The sequence below is a fragment of the Notolabrus celidotus genome, chromosome 19 (genome assembly GCF_009762535.1).
Source record: "Notolabrus celidotus isolate fNotCel1 chromosome 19, fNotCel1.pri, whole genome shotgun sequence".
NCBI lineage: Eukaryota > Metazoa > Chordata > Actinopteri > Labriformes > Labridae > Notolabrus > Notolabrus celidotus.
Window position 1 is genome coordinate 9,209,989 of NC_048290.1, and position 22,656 is coordinate 9,232,644.

At 38.2% G+C, this 22,656-nt stretch overlaps 1 protein-coding gene across 5 annotated transcripts in view; it reads left to right on the forward strand.

Moving 5' to 3' along the window:
• Window positions 1-22,656, forward strand: part of znf618 (zinc finger protein 618) — a 39,875-nt gene that overhangs the window by 10,140 nt on the left and 7,079 nt on the right. The window contains exons 1-14 of one of the 5 annotated variants that reach the window (XM_034709163.1): window positions 3,492-3,510; window positions 3,613-4,018; window positions 5,254-5,331; window positions 5,585-5,629; window positions 11,972-12,061; window positions 15,588-15,668; window positions 16,134-16,223; window positions 16,556-16,684; window positions 16,886-16,975; window positions 18,333-18,410; window positions 19,293-19,337; window positions 19,934-20,011; window positions 20,900-21,088; window positions 21,178-22,271. In XM_034709163.1, the coding sequence (XP_034565054.1) occupies window positions 3,508-3,510; window positions 3,613-4,018; window positions 5,254-5,331; window positions 5,585-5,629; window positions 11,972-12,061; window positions 15,588-15,668; window positions 16,134-16,223; window positions 16,556-16,684; window positions 16,886-16,975; window positions 18,333-18,410; window positions 19,293-19,337; window positions 19,934-20,011; window positions 20,900-21,088; window positions 21,178-22,271 (2,496 nt within the window). In that variant the 5' untranslated portion in view covers window positions 3,492-3,507. Of the gene's footprint in view, window positions 1-3,491; window positions 3,511-3,612; window positions 4,019-5,253; window positions 5,332-5,584; window positions 5,630-11,971; window positions 12,062-15,587; window positions 15,669-16,133; window positions 16,224-16,555; window positions 16,685-16,885; window positions 16,976-18,332; window positions 18,411-19,292; window positions 19,338-19,933; window positions 20,012-20,899; window positions 21,089-21,177; window positions 22,272-22,656 lie in introns of those variants that run through there. The other 4 variants (XM_034709165.1, XM_034709164.1, XM_034709166.1 and 1 more) reach the window with 4 other exon arrangements.

The window sequence follows — 22,656 nt, forward strand, 5'->3', positions numbered from 1 at the left end:
CGGATCGGTGCATCCCTAATTGTGATTAGCTTGTAAACTTTTGCACCTGAGGACCCTGCAGCTGTTTAAACGTAAGGCCCGTTCTGAGAAAAACTGAGCACTTTTCTCATAATTCTGAGATAATTAACTCGTTAATTCAGAAAAACAGAGCAGAATTTTTGTTCTCCTGTGAACACAATATGCTTCAGTATTAATCAGTGATCAAAATAGATTATTGTTTTTGTCAGTTGACAGGGATCCATTGATTTATCTCTACATTCATCTTCAAGTTTTGCAACAAAATTATAATTATCACTTTTAATACCTAACAATTAAGCCAGTAGTCCAAATTTGCTTTGTTTTTCTCATAAATAAATGACTTGAAGTAAAAGATGGTTGAAAGTTTTTTTTTACTAATCATAATAATATTCCCCTCAACTTTTTTCAGTTGGTACAGGTGTTTCTGTTAAATCAGTGTCTGAGTGTATGTGTAACCTAATATCTCTTTTGCCACTTTTTTTTTGTAATGTTTCCTTCTTCCACATCCAATCCTCTTAAAATCATACCAGTGGTGACTCAGGGGAGGAAATAGTTTAACTTGACTAAGTTTTATAAGAATTGGCAATCTTCACCAAACCAGTTCCGTTATGTAACATAATCTGCTAACAAAGAAAATGTGTTGCTTTTGATGTACCCCTCCAAAAAAAACATTACAAAGCAAAGCCTTCAACATAGAAAGGCTTGTTTTTTTTATTTAATAGAATCACAAGTACGACTGAAAGTTGATCCTAAATGATAGTTATTAGCTCCAGGTGAAAGCTGTAGGAACCTGGGTAAGCTGTCTGGCTCATGTCTACAGTAATAATAAAAAAAAAGTTGTGTAAGGGACAACATAACATTGAAACAGTTGTGTAATGCTAAAAAAATATCTGGATGAACATTTTCTAACTAATAAGGTTCATTTGCATTAGGTTAGTAACATGACTGATTATAAAAAGGCATTCCAAAGAGACAGAGTTTCTCCCACGTAAACATGGTAACAGAATAATGTGAAATGTTGGTATTTCATTATCTACAGTACATAATATTAAAAGATTCAGACAATCTGGAGAAGTCTCCATCATAAGGGACAAGACAGAAAACCATTACTGGATGGCTGTGATCTTAGGGCCCTTTGGAGGCATTGCATTAAGAAAAACACAGGACTCTTTAGTGGAAGTCACTGCTCAAAAACACAGTCACTGCACCCAGAAAGGCAAGTTAAAACTGCATTATGCAAATCCAGAAACGCCAGTGACTTCTTTGGCAGAGTGCAAAACTGTCCTTTGGTCTGAATAAATAAAATTTAACATTCCTTTTGGAAATCATGGACACACCACATCCTCCACTCCTAATAGGAGAGGGACCAATCACCTTGTTATCAGCAGCCAAAAGCCAGTATGTATGATGGTATGGGGATGCATAAATGCCAATGGCATAGGTAGCTTACACATCTGGTAAGGCACAATTCATGCTGAACAATATATACAGGATTCTGAATGGTTGAGCGGCAAAATCATATATCCATATGTCAGGCAAGAATATAACAACATTTCACTTCCAAAACTCCAGAAATGGGTGTCTTTGGTTCCCACATATTTACAGTGTTGTTAAAAGAAGAGGTGATGAAACACAATGGTTGACTTACTCCTGTCCTAACTTATTTTAAAACATACTACTAGCATCACATTTGAAATGAGCATATATTTTTTATTAAACAAAACAATTTACACACAACATTTAACATGAAGTCTTTGCATTTTTATTTGTATTATTTTCTATTGAATATAGTGTTGAAATGATTAGCAAACCATCCAATTCTGTTTTTATTAGATGTACCACTGCATGCTAACCTTTTGGGATTTTAGGTTGTACCAAATAAAAGCCCTGTGGATAACCTGTGAACAAAACAAAGATTATTGGCTTATTCGTTTCACATTTTCACCCAATGGACAGTGGATATAATGTAATTGGTAAAACAGCTGCATTTTCCTTTTTAAAATGAGGAAAACAGACTACTACAACAAGGAGGAGAGGAGAAATCGTAAAAACCCTATTTAGAAATACTTGATAAGATAAATATATAAAAATATAAACCCAAGGAACATTTAGAAAATAAATAGTTTAGGGTAATAAAAAGAAAAGCTTGTTTTTGATTGAACTGAAACTGAAAAGAACGCCCCTTAAAAGAAAACTGAAAAGGTCTGTTTTTTCCACAAGAAGGTCAAATTCCCTTTTTCTAGTTATGTTATTCATTTCAAGATAAAGAAATAGACTGAATGAAATTCTCATGAAATATGCTGTGAATGTACTTATTACACACAGTTCACAATTTTAATTTAAACCTAACTTCAAATTTGTGAAGCCATGTTCATACTCGTTCCAACTAACAACCTTCAGTTGTGCAATGTCATGGAGCTGACAGTTCTTTCTATATTTCTGCACTCAAAGGCCACCAATTTAAATGGAAAATCTTGAGCATTTTGATTCCAACATTATTCTTTTTTTGCAAACCTGTTTGCTCAGGCTTTCTGGCCATGTATCACTTCCAAAGAAAGGTGTGTTTGGGCTATGAAAAGGCTTGTTGTTGCTGTATTGGTGCGCTATTATTAGAAGACCAATTTTCCCTCTTTCCATAATATCAGTCATCCTGGCATAACTCTGTTTTGCTTGGTTGCATTTTGAGCACATTCTCTTGACAGGGCCTTTTATAGCCTTGTGCTGAAGTGGCAAGTTGTGTAATTTGGATGTTTCTGAAATTAGAGCATTTGGATGTGACAAAGCCGTGGAATTCATGCCGTCAAAGGTCAGTCATGAGCAGTAGAACCACTCTGCTCGTCTTCATGGATAACTGGAAAAATTTGTCTGCTATTTCTGTCCTCAAAATGACACTTACTCAGATAAATGGCCGGTGGTGACTCCTGTGCACTTTTAGCTCACACATCTCTGTTTTCACAAAAAGGAAAACAAAGGATGACTGTTACACAATTTGGATTTCATTTTTTTTGACTCTGAGTAGTTATCAGATGCTGGCTAATTACCATATTTACATGGCTGCCATTTGTCTCTAAAATCAAGGTCAGAGTGTGAAGCTCAAGAGCTGTGTAAGGCGTCTCAGGTTGTATTCATGTGGATTAAAGGAATCTAAAATTACGACTGTATTGTACAGCAATCTTTGGATGATAAGCGACTGAAAGAAAATGGAGAGCCCGATATTTACACAACCTTTAACCAGGAACAAAAGTGCACGACATCTGGGCAGCATTTGAGCTTTCCTCCATGAGTGTGATGTCGGAAGAAAATGGCTGCCGGGCAGATATTGTCAGTTTTTCAGACTGCTCTTAGGTTCTCAAGTTATAAGATAATTTGAGATCAAAGCTTAAATGAGCAAAATGTTTTTTTTGCTCTGATATGGATGGTGTTTCCATGGCAATTTGAAAACAAACACATCAGACCCTGACAAACATGGGGCACTTATAAAATGCATTAATGGTAAATGTTGAAGGAGGCCTCTGATCAAGTCCAGACTGTACATCATGACAGAACTGTATAGTAAAGCCTTTGTCTCTCTCTGTTTTGTTTATCCTCCAACAGAAGCACGGGTGCAGAGGAGGTGGAGTCATGAGTGTACAAGAGGCACCCAATCCTGTAAAGGAGCAGGAGGATGCTAGTAGTGCTCCCCCGGATGCTAGCAGTGCTGCTCCAGAAGCTACCCCCCCACCGCCACCTCCACCACCACCACCACCACCACCACCTGTAGCCCCAAAGCCTAGGAGTCCCAGTCCACCACCTGTCACAGTCACAGTCACAGTAAAGAAAGAGCCTGAGACCTCAGAGTTAAGTAACGGGACAGTGCCTGACACCAACCCTGCTGAGATCTGTGTTGTCTTGGGTGGAGGTGATGGAGGAGTGAGTGGAGCTGCAATCCGTAGACCTCAACCAGAGGGTATCTTTGCTCTCGGTACTCCTCCTCCGACAAAGAGCACAGACTCATGCATAGGTATGTACACACACATATTATACATTTAAAGACGTGTGGGTTTTCTTCATAACACAAAGGTTGTCACTTTGACCCTGACTTTTTCAGAGCGGCTACAAAACAAGACAAACAAACTGCACAGCATTTGAAAAAAAAAATGACATTTTAAACATTCAGCAGCAGCGTCTTTTTTCTGAAACAATGTCCTTGTTACTGAGATAATCCACACACCCTGCTGTAAGCCGTTTTAATTGGAACTACTTTCTACAGACAAAATGGCTTTCCTGAAATGTATTTACAGCATTTTGTTGCTGTTGAATTTTTCAAATGTCATTTTCCAACCCCTTAGGCACAATTGAAATTCTGTTCACCTCTTTTTTGTGTAGTGTTTTGTTTCAGGGTTGCAGCTGAAATTACAAAGACAGACAAAACCTGGGTGGTGGTGATGATGATGGTTATTTTAAAGATATTTTCTCTGCAGTTGACATTTTCTCTGTAAAATGATTTGCATAAATACACAGCTGTACTATTTGTACATTCATTCTCCAATCTAATGCAGTTAATACACCAGCTCAGCAGTAATCCGAAGTTTGCATTGTCTTTTTTAATATTTGAAACTCATTCATGTGAATTAGGAGGAGAAAGGATTAGATAGGCCCCTAAATTGGACAAAATGTTATTCAACACCACCACCAAAAAATGCAGTCTTACTAACCCCTCTTAACTTAAAGCTAACTCTATAGCTTAGCTTTTATTGTTTTTAGCTAGCTATATCTCACCTGTAGGTATTTGACTGTGATTTACAACATTCACTCTTGGTTTCACAACTTTTCGTCTGGCACACTTGAGCATCTCTGACAGCTCACATAATTGCAGCACAATAAACAAAGACTTGAAAATGGAAGCAGGATTATATCGCTCATACTGACCGCTTAAAAACCCCTTGATTGGCCCTAATACCAGTCTTGGCTCCTGACTTTCATTATTCATATTACAATCAAATAATCCGATTTGTGGGTAATTCTATCCTTTTAGGCAACAAAAGCTGAGAAAAATATCTCAGATTCATAAGATGGAGAATTGTATGGAAAGTGACATTTAATTGGATTTCAAAGTATGAATTGTTTTTCGATAATATTTTGGTTAGGACGTAATCGGGAGTTAAATATTCACAGCACACACCATCAGATATGCTATAAATTCACTACTAATGATCCTTCAACTTTGTTTTTTGTCAACATTGAATTCTCATGCAGGTTCATATGTATGCGGGGTATGTGGGAAGAAGTACAAGTACTATAACTGCTTTCAGACACACGTCAGAGCGCACAGAGGTAAGACCTTTTCACATCTTTCTGTCTTTATGAAAATCCAAATTTTTTTTGTCTTTACCTTATGGCCCTAAATGATTCTTTCCATCCAAGTGCTCATAAACAGTGTTTCCTGCTCTAGCTAGGAACTGTCACTGATGAATATAGTAGAATTATGTAGCCATTTGAATAGATTTTGCATTAGATATATTCATTTGTGAGCATGCACTTCTTCTACTCGCACATTTCTCTAAAGCTGACTGTTTTCCCCCTACAGAATCAGAGAGCATGGTTGCAGATGGTCTACCCCCGACGCCCAACAGTGAGTAGTTTTGCACGCTCGTTCAGTGAACACACTCAAGTTTTAAAATCAAGCCAACACAAGCTGTTTATTTCACACATGGCTCATTGAACAGACATCATGTTTCTGTCTTTTATATCAAAGCTTTTTTTATCGATCTACTCAACTTCTATTCGCATAAACTAGAGCTCAGGGAGTGTAGCGTTCAAACAACATTTTCAGCTGATAAAAGCATATAAAAAACCATTTCTGTACTAGCATATGATTTTTCAAATAAGTGCAGTAATCTGTAAACTTCTGAAAATAATGCTTTGGTCATTTGAACATCATGCAGGTTGTTCAGCGTGTTTATAATAATAATAATAATAATAATAATAATAATACTAATAATAATACTACTACTAATAATAATAATAATAGTATGAAGTTAACAGTGCTCACAGCACTCTGCCTCTGCACAAGAATAGGTTGAAAATGTTCAAATATTATTGGAAACATCAATGATTATAATCATTATTATTATTATTATTATTATTATTATTATTATTACTATTATAACTATTCTTATTACTATTATTGTTGTTGTTATTATTATTATTATTGTTATTGTTATTGTTATAGTTCTTACTATAATGCCAATAATAGAAATACAAATAATAATAATAATAATAATAATAATAATAATAATAATAATAATAATAATAATAATTCACATGTTTTTTATTATTCTTATAATTCTTATAATGAATGTTTTTTTTTTCTTTTCTAATTTGTATTAATTACACAAAATTATAATACATCAACACATCACTGACTGGGCAAGCTCTAACCCACACAAACAAAATGAAAGGAAAAAAACGAACAACATATGATATACTACAACCGAACAATGTCGGGGAAAAGGGATCGAGTGTACATATTGCTGAGTGCATGTTTCCAAAAAAAATTATTAAGAGAGAAAATTGAAAAAACATGTATACAATTATGTTCATTCAAAATTGACAGGGTTTAAAACTGAATTATCAATAGAGGTCTATCAGAAGTGAACTGTTGAAACATTAGTTTGAGAGAACAGTGCATGGTTTGTCCTTGGTCATTTGAAGCCCAAAAATGCAGAAAATTGTCCTCCATATTTTTTCTGTTTAAATTGATATACATTCCAAAAAAAATGTCATATTACTTGAATTCTGCAACATCTGACCCTTTGTGACTCAGCAGGTTTAAAGCCATATTATTTCCTCCCTCTGTCCTGTGTCTCCCCCATCAGTCTTGTTTGTTCATTATATTTGTCTTCCATAGGTAACACTGTATTATTAAGTATCTGTAAGGCGACATCCAACTTAACCTCAACATTTCTGGCGCAGTCACAGCCATTGAGGACACAATGTTCTCATTATCCAAAAGATATTTTGCTGATAAAATTGGCTTGGTTACACTTTAACTGAATTATCTCAGCAGAGGCAATTTTAGACCATGTCCTCACGGCCCAAAAATGTCACACACTGGACCCTCATTGTCAGCAACACCAGTTTAACTAAGGTTAACCCTAAACTATTGTAAAAAAAAATCTATAAAAATAAGTGGCTGTTTGCAGATTGGGGAATGTTGCTCCAACATTTCAGTGGTCTGTATTTATCAGACATCTTAAAAATCACTCCCAGAAATCACTGTGAAAGTTTGATTAGGACTAAAAATAATCCTACCTCAGAGTAGTACTTGAGAGTTATTTATAAAACGTCCTACACTCACACCCAGCAATCATTACATGAATGTGCACATCGCTTAAAAGCAGCAGTATCAACATGGCAGGAAGAAAAGAAAGCAACTCCTTCAACAACAGGAATTTTTTTCTGTTTTTTTTTTATGGAGTGCAAACTTTTTTTTCTTGACCAAAAAGCCTGCGACAGTGTTACTAAGTAGGCCAGAGAGACGGCTTGGCAAAATGCTGATAGATTAAATTCTTAAGAGGAGGGAACATGCTGTAACGCACTTTTGGTTGATGCGACATACTTAGACTTCCTTCTTGATTATGACTGGCAGGCCAATTTAAAAAGTGTACTTTCAATATAGCTCATGAGAAGTCCAAGTAGCCCCAATACCATGTGTCAGTGATCAAAAATATAACAAATTGAGGCTTATTATAACTTGTTTCAGAATAAATTTGTTAAAGTTGAATAGACAGAGTGATGACCGTAGAAGGAAAGAGTAAGATTTGTTCTGCATGTCACTGATCAAAAGATTAAAGCTGAAGTTCAAGGCAGCAAATTGAAGATACAGCGTTATTGTAACCTTGACTTTAATCCATTTGAACACCAGATGTCTTCTTAGAGATTGGTCACCATATCTACTTCCTCTGGATCATTGTAAGCATGCACTTCCAAACCAACTGAGGCAAATTAATCCAAGACTACAATAACCCTGAATCTTCTAGAGTCTGTGATTTGTACAAGATTCCTCAGTTGAAGAAGCTGGGGCATTGGGGAATTTTGGAAAAAGGCAGAAGACAACACATGCTGTGGTGTTGTGGAGGAGTTCAGGGAGTTGGAATAGAGTATTTTGGGAGCCCTGCTTGAACAAACTTTGTGTAGTTTTGACTTTGTGGGCGTTGGGACTGAGAAATGAAGGGATTTGGCAGAGCTGTGTTGTTTCAGGTACCTGTGAGATGATAAAAATTGAGGCTGAAATCCAAACATTATATCCAAAATAATACAGATGTATTATAATTTAAGATTTTACTACTCCTTGAAAGTTCTTTATCTTTTGTCATGCTAGTTATGAGGTAACAGTAGAAAAACAGGTTATTAAAATGTTACAAACACGTTATGGTAGCCATTTGATGACATTCTGTTGAGGATTGAGTTAAGCCACGTTCACTTACAGGTATTTTCTGGACAACATTGTGATTTTTTTGTATTCCATTCCCTCAGTACGCTTCCATGCTGTGTCAACATTGCGGTCTCATTCAAATGTTACCATCACAGTAGGATTCTTGGAAACCTGGCTCAATATTTATCAAACATCTCAGAATATCTCTCTGTAAGCACGCTGAAATCTGGGCTAAGACTAAAAATATCAAAGTTAAATACCTGAGAGAGAGACTTGTTTTAAAAACTGCGAAATGAAAATGAAAACACCACTAACAAGTCATTGAACGTTTACTCCAAAATACAAACTTGTCAAGCTGATTGAGAATTCCAAAAGGGAAATGGATTGTGTCTTTTCAGTTTGGTTGAATAGGCAGGAGCTGCGTATCCTAAATTGGAAAATGTCAGCTGTAATGGCATCTGATGTGAAGTATGTCATAGTTTTAGTGCTCATCAAGTGAAAATGAAATGTAAATGTCAGTTTGGATTCTCAGCTGACTAATGGGTTTGTTTTCCCCTGCCTTTTTCTAATTCTCCTTCAAACCCAGTGGTAAGTTTCCAACTATTTGCTTGAACTTGTCTTCAAACAGACAAATAAGAGGACATTCAAGGTTGTCTAATCCTGACCTGTTTGTCTTGTTGTTCCATCAAATACAATAAAGTAAAGGGAACTGAGTCTGGTTGCAGATTTGATTTGTCTTTTCACTGTCCTTGCTTTCTGTTTAGAGTGTTTGTGCGGCTCTATATAAACCAGTGCACTGTAACTTCACAGTGAAAGACAAATCCACCTTGAGAAGATCATACATGAGCAGCGGTGGATGCCGTTACTGTGTTGTTAATGTACTCAGGATGTGTCCTCACCTGTGGTTGGAGCCATGATGTTATGTGAGCTTTAATTACTCTGACAAATACCAGGAACCTAATCATTTGTGGAAAACACTTTTAATCACGTGAATTGGTGTTGAAATTATTGGTTTCGTACGCTATTGGAGCCTTGAGGTGTTTCTAAATGCAATTACAGTTAAGCACCCTAATAATCACTTTGGTAGCTGTATTTCCTTGTTTCCAATTAAGCATAATTTACACAGACTCCTTGCTGTGAAGTAGAGGAGCTGGTTCCTTTGAAATCAGCTGTGTTGACCTTATTTGGTGCCCCCTGGTATTACATCACACTGGCAGGAAACCCATTTTTAAAACTAGAATTTAACTTTTGAGATCATTGACGAGGATGAGGACATTTTTGCAGAATTTGGAATCAGCTCAGTGCAGGATTACAATTCTAACCAAATTGTACATAACATGAATTTAAAAAATGTAGAGACATTGGATTGGATTTGATTTGATGCCTTTATTTCAAACATGTAAAAAAAAAAAAAAAAGGGAAAAACATGCAAATAAACAAAGAAGAAATAAAAAAACTAAATTAATCAATTCCATCAGCAAGTTGTGGAATCTATCTTCAGTCATGACATGAATGCATTTCCACTAAATTGCTATTAGATCGAAAAGAAACTGAAAATAGACATGTTAATCTCAAAGACATCAAATAATACACTTACTATAATAAAACTCTGGGAAACACAGGTGAACTCCAGACCCAGAGGGGGATCTAGACAGCACACTCTCACTTCGATTAAATAATTGAATGGTCAGTCATGTGTCATGAGAGGTTTTACCTTTATTTCTCTGCCAGTTAGTCATTTCTTCAGGAAGTACCCAGAGCCACTGTCCAATTCCAATGCAGACATTTTATGTCCAATTTGTTGCCATGCATTTTTGGCAATGTCCAGCGTAATTTCTTTAAGTTTGAATTGAAATTTGCAATTGCACGCTCCCTCAAAACTAGCAATATCTGTTGCTGTTTGCTGTGAAAAAAACTGTTAATGAATTTTTGCCCTTTGGTTTTTACAAGCCCTAACACTCGTGGAAGAATGAAGCTGTTTCATCAGCATTGTTATACACCACATCTGACAGAATGAAAAATATGTTTGCAAAGAAGTGCTCACTGTAAAATATGTACAAGAAATTATGAAAACAAAAGCAGTGCTTTTATTTATTTTGTATTATAAAAAAAAAAACATTATTATTATTATTATTATTACTATTATTACTATTATTACTATTATTATTATTATTATTTATTTTATTGAGTTAACATTATATACATCCGTCATATGGAACAAGTTACCCAGTTTTACATTTTTTAAGAACATACTATATGTACAGATCAATCCCCCTCCCTTACCCCTAAACATCATTCCAAAATGCTCAGAATAATGAAATTAAACAATCAAACAAATAAAGAAAACAATAATAATGGTAATTATAATAATGACTATGATGATGAGGATAATAATAATAATGGTAATGATAATGATAATAATAGTAATAATAATTTGAATGCATTTTTTAAGTACCTCAGGAATTCAGCCTAGCATGTGGTTGATCAGCTAACAGCCAAAATTGACAGGAGGAAATTTAGAAGTTGGCACTCTGCTTCCAAATCTGAAAACATTTGCCACATGGGCGTGTAAGGTGAGGGGCCTTCTGCTGGGGCAATCTATGTCAGACATACTGTATAGACAGAAAAGTAAACATAAGCCTCCTGAATAAAGGTAATCAGGGAGGGATTTTTGTCACGCAGTTGATCTTTGCAACAGATTGTCTTCAGACAGGATCTCTCTGTGCTGCGCCAAGAGGCACTGTGGTGTTTTTGTCAAAAGCCACCTGGCTGCACAATTCTTCCCATTGCAACAAAATTAGCAAGAGCAGAACATTTAATCTGCAGCCTTTCACTCTCTTTATAGAAAATATCCACGCGTTGGGGGAAAAAACGAGTTGAGTGTGATCTGAACAAATACAAAAGTTGACTTTATATAAAACTCTGTCAGAGATTTAAATACAAAATCCAGCTTTTAACTCATTTACATTTAATTAGTGTTGCATACATTTTCTTTAGCTTTCTGTGTATGTTTTTTTTTTTTTACTACACATAATTTAAGAAAAAATGAATTCATTATTACCACTTCTCTCAGCTGTCTCTGAGGGATTCATCAGCCTATTTGTCTTGTTTATCTGATCTCATAAAGCTCCCTCTGTCTGTCTCAGCACAATCCAATCTGTTCCTATGCATTTTAATCTTACTGTGTTTATTATTTATCCGTGGTTCTAATGCCGATGTTTCTGTGGTGCTTTTCTGCAGACTGAGTTTGAAAAGAAATAGACACTATGTGGAGAAGCTGCTTTTTTCAACGTATTAAATCGGGTGTTGTTTAGGTGTACGCTCTGCAGCTGCAATGTCCAAGGTTCAGTTCAAACAAATCATATCTGCTGTTTTAAGTTCTGTTTTATTATTTTACTTTTATATCTACCCTGTAAGCAGTTCTCAATTCAGTCATCCAGAAAGTACTGCTCTTCAGAGCCGGTAGCACCGCCTGCCTGCATGTGTATCAGCCGCAGATAAACAATGCTGGTCCCTCTTTTATCTCTTCCTCTGCAGGTAGCTTCCGATACTCCTGTGACATCTGTGGCAAGAAGTATAAATACTACAGCTGCTTCCAGGAGCACCGTGACCTGCATGCAGTGGATGGTAACCCAGAGTTTTTTGGAATTTTTCATGACACTCTTTTTTTCTCTCCTTTGAAACTTGATACCTTGAACTGGAAAGTCATGTGTAAGTGAACTCCCCATTTCACACTTTCCTCTCACTGCAGAATTTCTATTTCCTGCAGGAGCAACAAAAGCCTTGTAGCGTACTAAAAAAAGGAATGGATCTGAAAAACGCTTAATGAAAATAAGAAACCCCAAATATGTATTAAATACACACAGGCTTGACTGTGGGAACAATAAATTCAATTTGAAGGCTTTATTGGCTTGAAAGTTTCAGGGACAACTTTGCCTTAAGTCTGTCTGTCGTTAAGTGTTCAGACTGGATTTGACATCACATGGGGTGACATAAAGCCCACTCTCCTACACCAAAACGTCACTCCTGGCAAAGTTATAAGTGGGAAAGAAAAAGAAGTATCAGCATGTGAGTTAACAGTGGATACTCTACTAGAAGAAGACAGGAAACATCAATGCTTTGGTGGTTTAACTTTTATATTACCTTATGTTTGGTTCCTGAAAATAGATGTGCTTTGAAATAAATATTGAACTTGTTTTTTTATGTAGATGAAGCACATTGAGGCTTAAAGTGTTTCAAGCATAAGTGTTTGACTGTTTTTTGATCTCCTGTTATGTGAATGTAACATATAATTTCCTCATTCAACGTTTGACAAAGTAGTCTGATTAATAAATACAATGAACATAGTTATTATGACAACAAGTTTCGAGGTCGCTGCTGGATTATGATTTATATAAGCCCAGTTCCACAAAGTTGAGATGCTGTAAAATGTTGATAATAACAGCTTGATGGTTTGAAAACATTTAACCCTTATGTGTAATTGAAGAGACGCATAAGACAACTGTCAACAAATATCGAATCTAAAAATATATATTTTACTTTAAATTTGATGCCAGCAACATGTTTCAAAAAAGTCACGACATAGGCTTGTTTACCATCCTGTTGCATCATTTCTTTTTTTTAACAACATTCTGTAAATATATGCTCATTTTGAATTTGATACCAGAAACCTGTTTCAAAAAAGTTGGGACAGGGGCATGTTTACCAATGTGTTGCATCACCTCTTCTTTTAACAACACTGTAAACATTTGGGAACTGACGAGACAAGTTTCAAGAGTTTTGAAAGTGAAAAGTTGTCCAATTACTGCCTCATATTGTAGGTATTCGGCTTCTCAACATTCGGAGCCTCATTTGTTGTATTTTTCGTTTCATGTTGCGCCAAATGTTTTCAGTGGGTGACAAGTCAGCGCTGCAGGCAGGCAGGCAGGCAGGGAGGCCAGTCTAGCACCCGATCTCTTCTACTAAAGAGTCATGCTTTTGTAATATAGGCTGAATGTGGTTTGGCATTGTCTTGCTGAAATATGCAAGGTCTTCTCTGAAAAAGCATTGTCTGGGTGTCAGCACATGTACTGTACATGTATTATTCAGCATTAATGGTGCCTTCCCATGTGTAAGCTATCCTAGCCATGAAAAATGCAATGCAATATCACCCCTGTAGGATACTGGAGAAACATCATCTTTTGAGCTTTCAGCATTTTAAATTGTTTTCAAATTTGTGTCTTGTGTATAATATTTTAAATAGCTTGGCCCCGCCTCCACTGCGTCAGTTTATCAACTTTTGCTCAGTGGACTCCATTAAATCCACAAGAATATCATCGTTTAGAAATTGCAATGTACCCTTTCGCCGTAGTGCCTTTGGGCAGTCAGCTTTTTCTGTGAAAGCCCAACTCAGTGGAACACCTTACCAGAGGACATTAAGAACTGTGAATCTCTCAGCAGCTTCAAAACCAAACTGAAAAGTCTGCTAAAGGACAATCAACACTGCAACCACTGATTTGATACTTTTAACTTGATATACAGTATTGTTTGTTTGATTGTTTGTTTGTGTTTGTGTGTGTGTGTGTGTGTGTGTGTGTGTGTGTGTGTGTGTGTGTGTGTGTGTGCATGCATGCGCGTGTGTGTGCGTGCGTACAAGCGTGCAAGCGCGCAAGCGTGCAAGCCAGCGTTTTAACAATGTGATGTTTTAATTGTGACCTGCCAAGGGACTGCAGATGTAAATTAGCTTTAAGCTAACTTAGGTACAATGCATCAAATGGTGACATTTACGTTAAATATTGCACATGGTCCCTTTACAAATAAATGGAATAAAAAAACAAAAACAAAAAAAACAAACTTATAAATCCCCATACGTTCTGTGATATTATGGGGATTTGTACGTTTTGTAAGTGGCTTTTGAATTGTGTGCTGATAACAAGCCAAGTGGTCCCTCCCCTATTTAGAGCTGAGGACATGGCGTCCATGATTTCCAGAAAGAATGTAAAGTTTTGATTTGCCACTTTGCCCCTGTCCATCTTAAATGGGCTCAGATCCAGAGAAGTTGCTGGCATTTCTGGATCATGTGTATATGAATGGTACGGTTTTAACCTGCATTTGTGGATCCAGCAACGAACTGTGTTCAGACAGTGGCTCTTGGAGGTCATTTTGAGCCTATGCAGTGACTTCCACTTCAGAGTAGGGCTGTACGATAAATCGATTTAGTTGATTAATTCGCATTTTTGGTTTCAGGCGATTTTATTTTTTATATTTAGCAATGTCTAAACAGTCAGATTTTAGACTGAAACGCTTCCTTGCCCACCTGTCCTGTGGAACAACAGTGGCCTTTAATGAAAATAAGTTCCTGTGATGCATGATAAGTATGATACTCCATTTGTCAAGTTTTTACCATGAAAAAAGGAATATCAGTACAATGAATATTGTTTCCCATTCCTACCAAGTATGTTCTGTCACTATGTACTGCACACTGTACCTTTAAGGGGAAATTCAGTTTGCCTTTGTCAAATTTTATTGATAAAATTAAATCAAAACTTTTTGTTAGTCATTTGTAGTTTTCTTTTTTTCAGGAGAAATACACAAAATCGATTAAAATCTTAAATTTAGTTTTTTGTAAAAAAATTGTGGATTTCATTCTTGGGCTATATCGCCCAGCCCTACTTCAGAGCCATGTCTGTTTTTAATGCAGTGTTGCCTGAGGGCACGGAGATAACTGACACCAGTATTGTTTTTCAACCTTGTCCCTTTTGTACAGATATTTCTCCAGATTGTTTGAATTTTTTAATAATATCAAGTACAGTAGATGAGGAATTTCCAAAATTCTTTGCAAGTGAGGGACATTATTTGGAAATTGTTGAACTATTTGATCACACAGTCTCTCACAGAGTGGCTCCTAGGTAAAGGCAGAAGGAGGTTCACCACTCATCTTCTTTGAAATACCCTTTCTAATACCCAGGCATGTACTAACCTGTTTCAAATGAACCTAGTTATTTAGGAGATGTTCCCCCAGGTTTAAAATGAGCATATATTTCTCATAAAAACTGATCATTTTATTACGGGGCTCTTTCTCTCAGACTTTCCATCCTATTTTAAGATGCGTGACAGTTTTCACTGAAGAGTAACTACCCTGTTCTCTCCGCCCTCTCTGTCCCGACCCTCTCAGATCCATACGAACAGGTAGTGTTACCTGTGGATGGCCTTAAAGAGGAGGAGCCTGTTGAACCCTACCAGAAAATTGGACCAAGTAAGACTGTTTGATGCATTTCTTTAGTTAGTAACACACATATTCATTACAAAAGCAAATAATTGCAGAGCAGAACAAATGATGACATTGGGATATTTGCACACATTATTTTCTGATGCTTGTTTTGTTTTATTTTAAAGGAAATATTTTGACTTCAATTGACTTCTAACTCAAACTCTATTTGCTTGATTGGTATTAACATTCTAAAATAGGTTGTAGCTGCCTTCATCATCATCCCTTTGATTATTCGTATATGTCATACAGCTGGGCGGTCTGAAGTCCACCTGTGTCCGATTAAGTCAAGCAAGGTCACCTTTTTTTTGTTCCAGATCATTGGACACAGTTAGTCGTGAGCGACTCTAAGTCATGGTTATGATCCGTTTAACTAAAACATACAGTAAGCATATGAGCTAACTCCACACTGGAAAGGTTTCAGAACATGAGTCCAAAAGTCCTCCTTCGCAGGGGAAAAAGCACTCGCCCACCTGTGCAGAGAGCGCGGGTTCTTCCGACGGCAGCGGGTGTCCCTTCAAACGCAATTGGCAGTGTTCGCAGGTGGGAAGCCTGCACTTGTCACTGCACTAATGACTCCTATTGATTGGGGGGTTAACATGAACGTCTATGCACTATTGCAGGGAGAACCTTGCCTTTTCTGCTAAACGTAAACTGTCAGAGTTATCAGTTTGGAGAATATCAGAATCACTAGCTCCTTCCTCCTCTCCACCTCTCCTTTCTGCTTCTTCCTGATGAAATGAGAAACTATTAACCAAATAATCATTTTATCGCACAACTAATTCAACAAATTGGATCTTAATTGAAATGACAGGTTATTATAGCAACATAGATGTATGTGAAATCACAGGTTTGATGGTGTGTCTTGTCTACAGAAACAGGGAGCTACGTTTGCGAGTACTGTGGGAAGCAGTACAAGTACTTCAACCCGTACCAGGAGCATGTTGCTCTGCACACGCCAATGGGTGAGCCTCAGTTAACCGCAATACCTGGTATACTAAAATGTAAGACTCCTGGAGAACCCTCTTCACAAATTTTCTTTGCACTCAGATTCAATCGCACACACACACATCAGCACTTTGGATTTTGTTTTTGTGTTTACAATGTCTCTGTAAGGATAAAATCAGTATTCTCATATCTGAAGTCACTGGTCTAAGGCAAAGCTTTGAGATTGAACTGACTCTGTGAATGTGTCTTTGATGTAGGCTCCTTTGATTTGAAGGCATCACGGATACCTGAATGTGGAAGCATTGATATGAGTAAATTTGGCCACAGCCCAGCTGCTAAGATAAAAAGTAAGGCCGCTTCTTTTGTCCAATATTTTTCCAGTAGGTCAGGTGATCATTTTATTACTGCAAGCAAGTTTTACATGCTTCTTAATCTAAATACTTAAGACACAGAGAGAGAGGTAGTTCTACCAGCTCGAGGTGATTGCTAATTTGAACAGAAAGCGTCTACATTATGCACCTTCAGAGTTTTTTTACCCTCTGCTCAGTGCCCTTTATTACATTGAGACATCATATTTTATACCTCTCATTTTTGATGTAGAACTTGAGTTCTTTCTAATTAACCAAGGTTGTCAACATGACTAATTGTGATTCTATTTGAAAGAAGTCAGGACAATATTGAGCTTAGATTGATGCAGATAAAAGAGGAAAACATCATAAACATGAACTGTTAAATAACGTCTTTTTAAAACGCTGGTTTCACTCTTCATGGCTGCTGAAGTGCAGCCGTCGGTTCACAATGACACTGACATAGAGAGCTTTGAGGGCAGGGACCGCCACAGTAATATACCAGACCTGCTGTTAGGGCGTATTGGAAATTTATAAGAGCATAGCTCAGTATGAGTGAAGTGTGTTACACTGAGCGAGTGGAAACAGGATTTAAGTGAACCACAAGAGATTGAGTTTAAGGTTCTGGGTCACCTTGTCGCTGTATTTGTGGCAACCCTGCTGGAAACTATTAACCATTGGAGGAAAGTAACTGCACAGTTTTACTGATAACGCATTGAGAAATTTAAATTCTTGTGATGAATCTTTTTGATTGTCTTGAGTGTCCATTATTTTCGGAAACACACAAATTCCCAAAGTCTCAATAATAATACATTTTCATCCAGTATGATTCAACTTATAAGATACTTATTTTTGTAACTGATCAAGTTAAATCAAATACAAACATATATTTTCTGATTCTATTTAACAAATTATAATTCAACAGTCAATTTTTTGTATCCCTGCACTGCTTCATAAAAACTTTCTAGCTGTCCTGGATAATTTTTTCTCCCAAACTGGTTCTATATTTTGTGGTTCATGACACCCCCCCTCTATCTTTCTGCTAAGAAGAGCGCTGCCATAAAGAACTATTTAAAGCGTGGCACACTCACATGGTAGAAGTGGGTCAAAAAGATGGAATGAAGAGGAGGAATTAAACCCATATTTAAACGTAATACGAACAGTCGGATCCTTTTATCATGGCTGTTAGCCGGATTGATTTGCACGCCGCAAACTAGTTAAGATGAATAACTTGCATGTGTCAGACTTTGCTCCCTCTTCTCTGTTGTGTGGGGTCATAGTTTGAATTCAGAATATAGTGTAAGTATTGTTTATCACTGCCTCGTCTCTGATTGTTCTCCTGTGTTTCCACTCGCAGACAGTCCATTCAGGCGGAAGCTGGAAAGTGCAATTCAGTCTAGCCTGGTTGACACAAACAGCTCGCAGAACTCAAGCGGTGAGTACTGAGTCACTTACTTAATGTGGATGTTTGTGTACTTGTGAGGAAATGTATCATTTGTGCTCGGAGCGTGAGAAGTATTTTCAGTTTCTCGGGCTGGAAATTGAGATGGAGGGGGGAGTAAGGGATGTAAAGAGGTTTATGTGACCTACCTTACATCAACTGTCACTATATAAAGCTCTAGTCTGAGAGCTCCATTATTATTATTATTCCAGCCCATACTCAGACCCTGAAAACGGAGACCTTGTTGAATAACATGTTGGATCACCTTTGGCTCTGATAACAGCTGCCACAAATCAAAGCAGTGACCCAAAAATAGACTCGCAATTAAAGAGCCTGAAAACACATTTCCTTCTGCAGCCTTGTACTGTAAGTTATTCTGTCCTACATGAGCAAAAAAAAAATCTGCTTAAGTTCCAAAATCTTTAAGTCTTCCTCACTAAAGTTTCCTCTTGTCTTTGACATTCATACTCATTGAAGTTTTCTGGGATTAGAGGTGAAGGAAGCGTGTGTCTGTGCTGCGAGCCGCCTCATTTCAGTCACAATCTGATGATTGTGTGCCGTGAATTTGCCTTTTTTTGTCAGGCCTGGACAAACAAACCCCAGTCACACACAGAAAGACTAAAAACTAAAAATAATACCTTAAGGATGTGACTATCTTCAGACCTAACCTTAATGCTTGTTGAGTCAAAAATATTTAAAGATGTATTGAAGATTTAAAAAGGAACTTTCTGAGACACCAAATCAAGGAAAAACTCTTGATTTATGCTTCTCTTCAACACAACTGTATAAGCTGAAGGGAAAAAAAAGGAGAGAAAAGAGCAAGAGAGAAAGGTTCACTGTGCCTGCAGTTCTAACCACCATTGTCCTTTTCCTCAGGAACTCCGAGCCCTCTGGTGGCCAGCACCTTCACCACAGCCCAAAGTAAGACCAACCCCACCTACCTGTCGAAACAGAAAATATGCATGCTGTTACCTTCTCGATTTGCCCCCTTTTTTTTGGGTATGCCTACTTTTTATGAATGTAACACTTCCTCTCTAATGCACAGTTATACAGATGTCCTACACTTAGCTGCATTATATATACTATCTCAGCATAGGCAGACTAATTATAAGGTTTTCTTTAAGTGGACAAAAATGTTTGTTTGTGTTTTTTTATCTTTATTGGAGGGAGTATGTTAGAAACTGACAACAATTCAGGGGACATTTTAAAAAGGGACACGTGACAAAGTCCCTGTGTTAGATTCATACCAGAATTGTTATGACACATTAGTGCCTTAAGCCTCTAGGCCATGGTTGCAATCTCCGGCAGAGTAACACAACAACTGCATCACAACTTCTGCTGCTTATTCAAGTCGATTTAAGAAACCACAGAAGCAAGAAACCGCTGGAATTGGTGAAAGTGACTTTCAGAGCTGCTGATATAGCTACATAGATTCCGGGATAATAGATGCCAGCAGATGTATACATTTTCTGCTCTGACAAAGAGTCAACACTCTTCTGGGCCCTGTGATCTTTTAGAACCCTACACTTGTGGTGCCTGTGGCATCCAGTTCCAGTTCTATAACAACCTGCTGGAGCACATGCAGTCCCACGCTGGTGAGTCCACGACTACTACTGCATGTTAAGCTCAGCAGGAGATTAATACAGGGACTAATGCAGAATGTGAACACACCAAGGGGTGGCTGCAATGCATGTCAAAGTCTTTCCAGTTTAGTTAACTGCCAACTGAGATATAGGCATCTACTTAATATCACGCAGCACACATATGTAGAGTCTCAGGAATTTAAAAAGTACAGTGATGGTTGTTGCAGATCTGGTTCTGAGGCTGCTGCATACATTTTTTCCTCAGTGCATCATACATGTAATCTTAAAACATACATACAGTGGGTGTATCATCACGTGATTGTGTAATCAAGTCATTAGTTAGCAACGAAATGCAAAAAGAAACGCACCAATTCCAATTTAATGCAACCATAGCTGAAAGTCATGACAAATTTAGATCAGAAACAACAACAAAAAAGACGACATCACAACAAGGAGAGTGAGCAGACCCTTCTCTAAGGAGGTGTTAACATAAAATGTTTGAAATTGTACTTGAAAAATAAGTTGAGTGCAGTTTGTGATCCTCTAATGTATCCTCTAGAATCTCACAGTCATCACCTAGGAGTCTTAGGATGCGGGTATTCAGACCACAGCACATAAACAAGTTGTAGCTGTCAAACATTTGCTCTAAACTGCCTTTGTTTAATGACAAACCCTGCTAGATAAGGTAACAATCCTGTTCAAACATTTCCTGTGAACTTGTTAGTTTTAAACATACTATTTATTAAGAGCTGATTCAGGCAGGTAAAGTAGTGAGTTGGTTTGTCTCTGCTCTTGATTCATTCTTTAGATTTTCTTTACTTAACACATTCTTTTTCTATTAAACCGTCCAAATCTTTCGCCCCTCTCTCCCTCTCTCTGTCTCACTCTGTATCTCCTCAGCTGACAATGAGAACCACACCAAAGGCGACTCTCCTAAAACCTCCTCTGTCTCTGGTCCTCACGAGCCACTGTGGAGAGGTTCTCAGACTCAGACTCAGGCCCCGGCCCCGGCCCCGGCCCCGGCCCATCCCTCAGTTAAACTACAAATCCAACCTCAAAGTATCACCCAGAGAAATCACACCATCAGCCGTAAGCCTGGTTTTCAAATATCAATACATGAATAATACAGCAACTGATCCGCTGAAGTGATATCTGAAACTGTCCTCATCTCCATTCAGAGAATAACGGTCTACCTGAGAAGGAGCGACAGCAGGTGGCCGAGCGTCTCTTACGGGTAATGTGCTCAGACCTGAGCATGCTCAACGTGCTCAACAGCAAGGACTTCCTGAAGTTGGCGCAGACCCTGGTGGATACAGGCGCCCGTCATGGAGCCTACTCCACCCGCGATGCATTCGGCAGCATGAGCACCTTAGCGCTGCGCCAGCTGCCCCGCATGTACAACCAAGTCAAAGTCAAAGTCACGTGTGCTCTGGGCTCCAACGCTTCTCTGGGCATTGCTGTCACCTGCCACTCCCAGACCTCAGGTCCAGATGCGTGCTACGTGCTCACAGCCTACCAGGTAGAGGGGTCCAGACTGAAGCGCTACGTGCTCGGTGTGAGGGAGGCTGAGACGAGAGAGGGGCCCGAGCAGGTTCACCACTGGGTGCAGAATGTGCTGTCGGAGTTTGTCATGTCAGACATCCGCACTGTGTACGTCTCCGAGCCAAGAGTGTGGGCGGCGGGATTTGCGGGGTCGCCTCTTAGCTGCGGTCGAGGCAGGATATGCTTAAGATGTGCAGGGTGTTCGCTCGGTGCCGTCGTCCAGGCCGTTCTCGGGAAGCGCAGCCTCCAGGCTCGAGGTCTTCACGAACTAGCCGAGCTTCTCTCCACATGCAGAGACATCGCCACCTCCTCCTCGCTGGCCCTTCGCGAGGAACAGTTCAACATGTCCGCAAGCACAACAGAGGATGGTGCACAGGGCAGCCCCGCACAATGCCCCACCCCACCATGCTGGGATCGTATGGCTGAAGCTCTCCTGCAGGTTCACGCCCACTTTGAGCACATTTGTGAAGCGTACGGACGCAGTAAGTCCACGGCTCCTCTCCTGCAAGGTCTCAACAAGCATCTGCTGGGTACGCTGGCTTGTCTGCTGTCTCCTCTGCGTCTGGCAGCTCTGGAGCTGAGCAGCCAGAGGAGACCAACCTTACAGCAGGTGCTGCCCGTCTACCTACGCCTGGAGAAGTTTTTCACGTCAAAGGCTGGAGAGGCTGGGACCGGCACAGCTAGCAAACTCTGCCACTACTTCCTGGAAGCACTTAAGGAGAATTTCAAGGTACCTAGCTGACATTGTTAGCATGAAGTTTCTGCAATTTGCCATCAAAATGATACATTTTCTCTTAAATGTATACATTTGTGGAAGGCGTTTGGGTTGGAATAGGGATTTTTATTTTTTTTAGTAATTATCAAACAAACAAAAACATTGTTACCAAACATTTTTTTAAATAAATAAGTAAATCTATTAAATGTAATTTATTTATTTAAATAAATACTGCTGTACAAGAGCTTTACCTAAATAAATAGTAAAGCCTAGTAATGATAATATAAATATTAAATCAATTATTATTTGAAAGCTAGCAAATAAGATTACAGATCTGTCATTTGATACCCAGGTTTAGTGAAGAAACCCCTGATATTAAATAAATGCGATTGAGATGTTT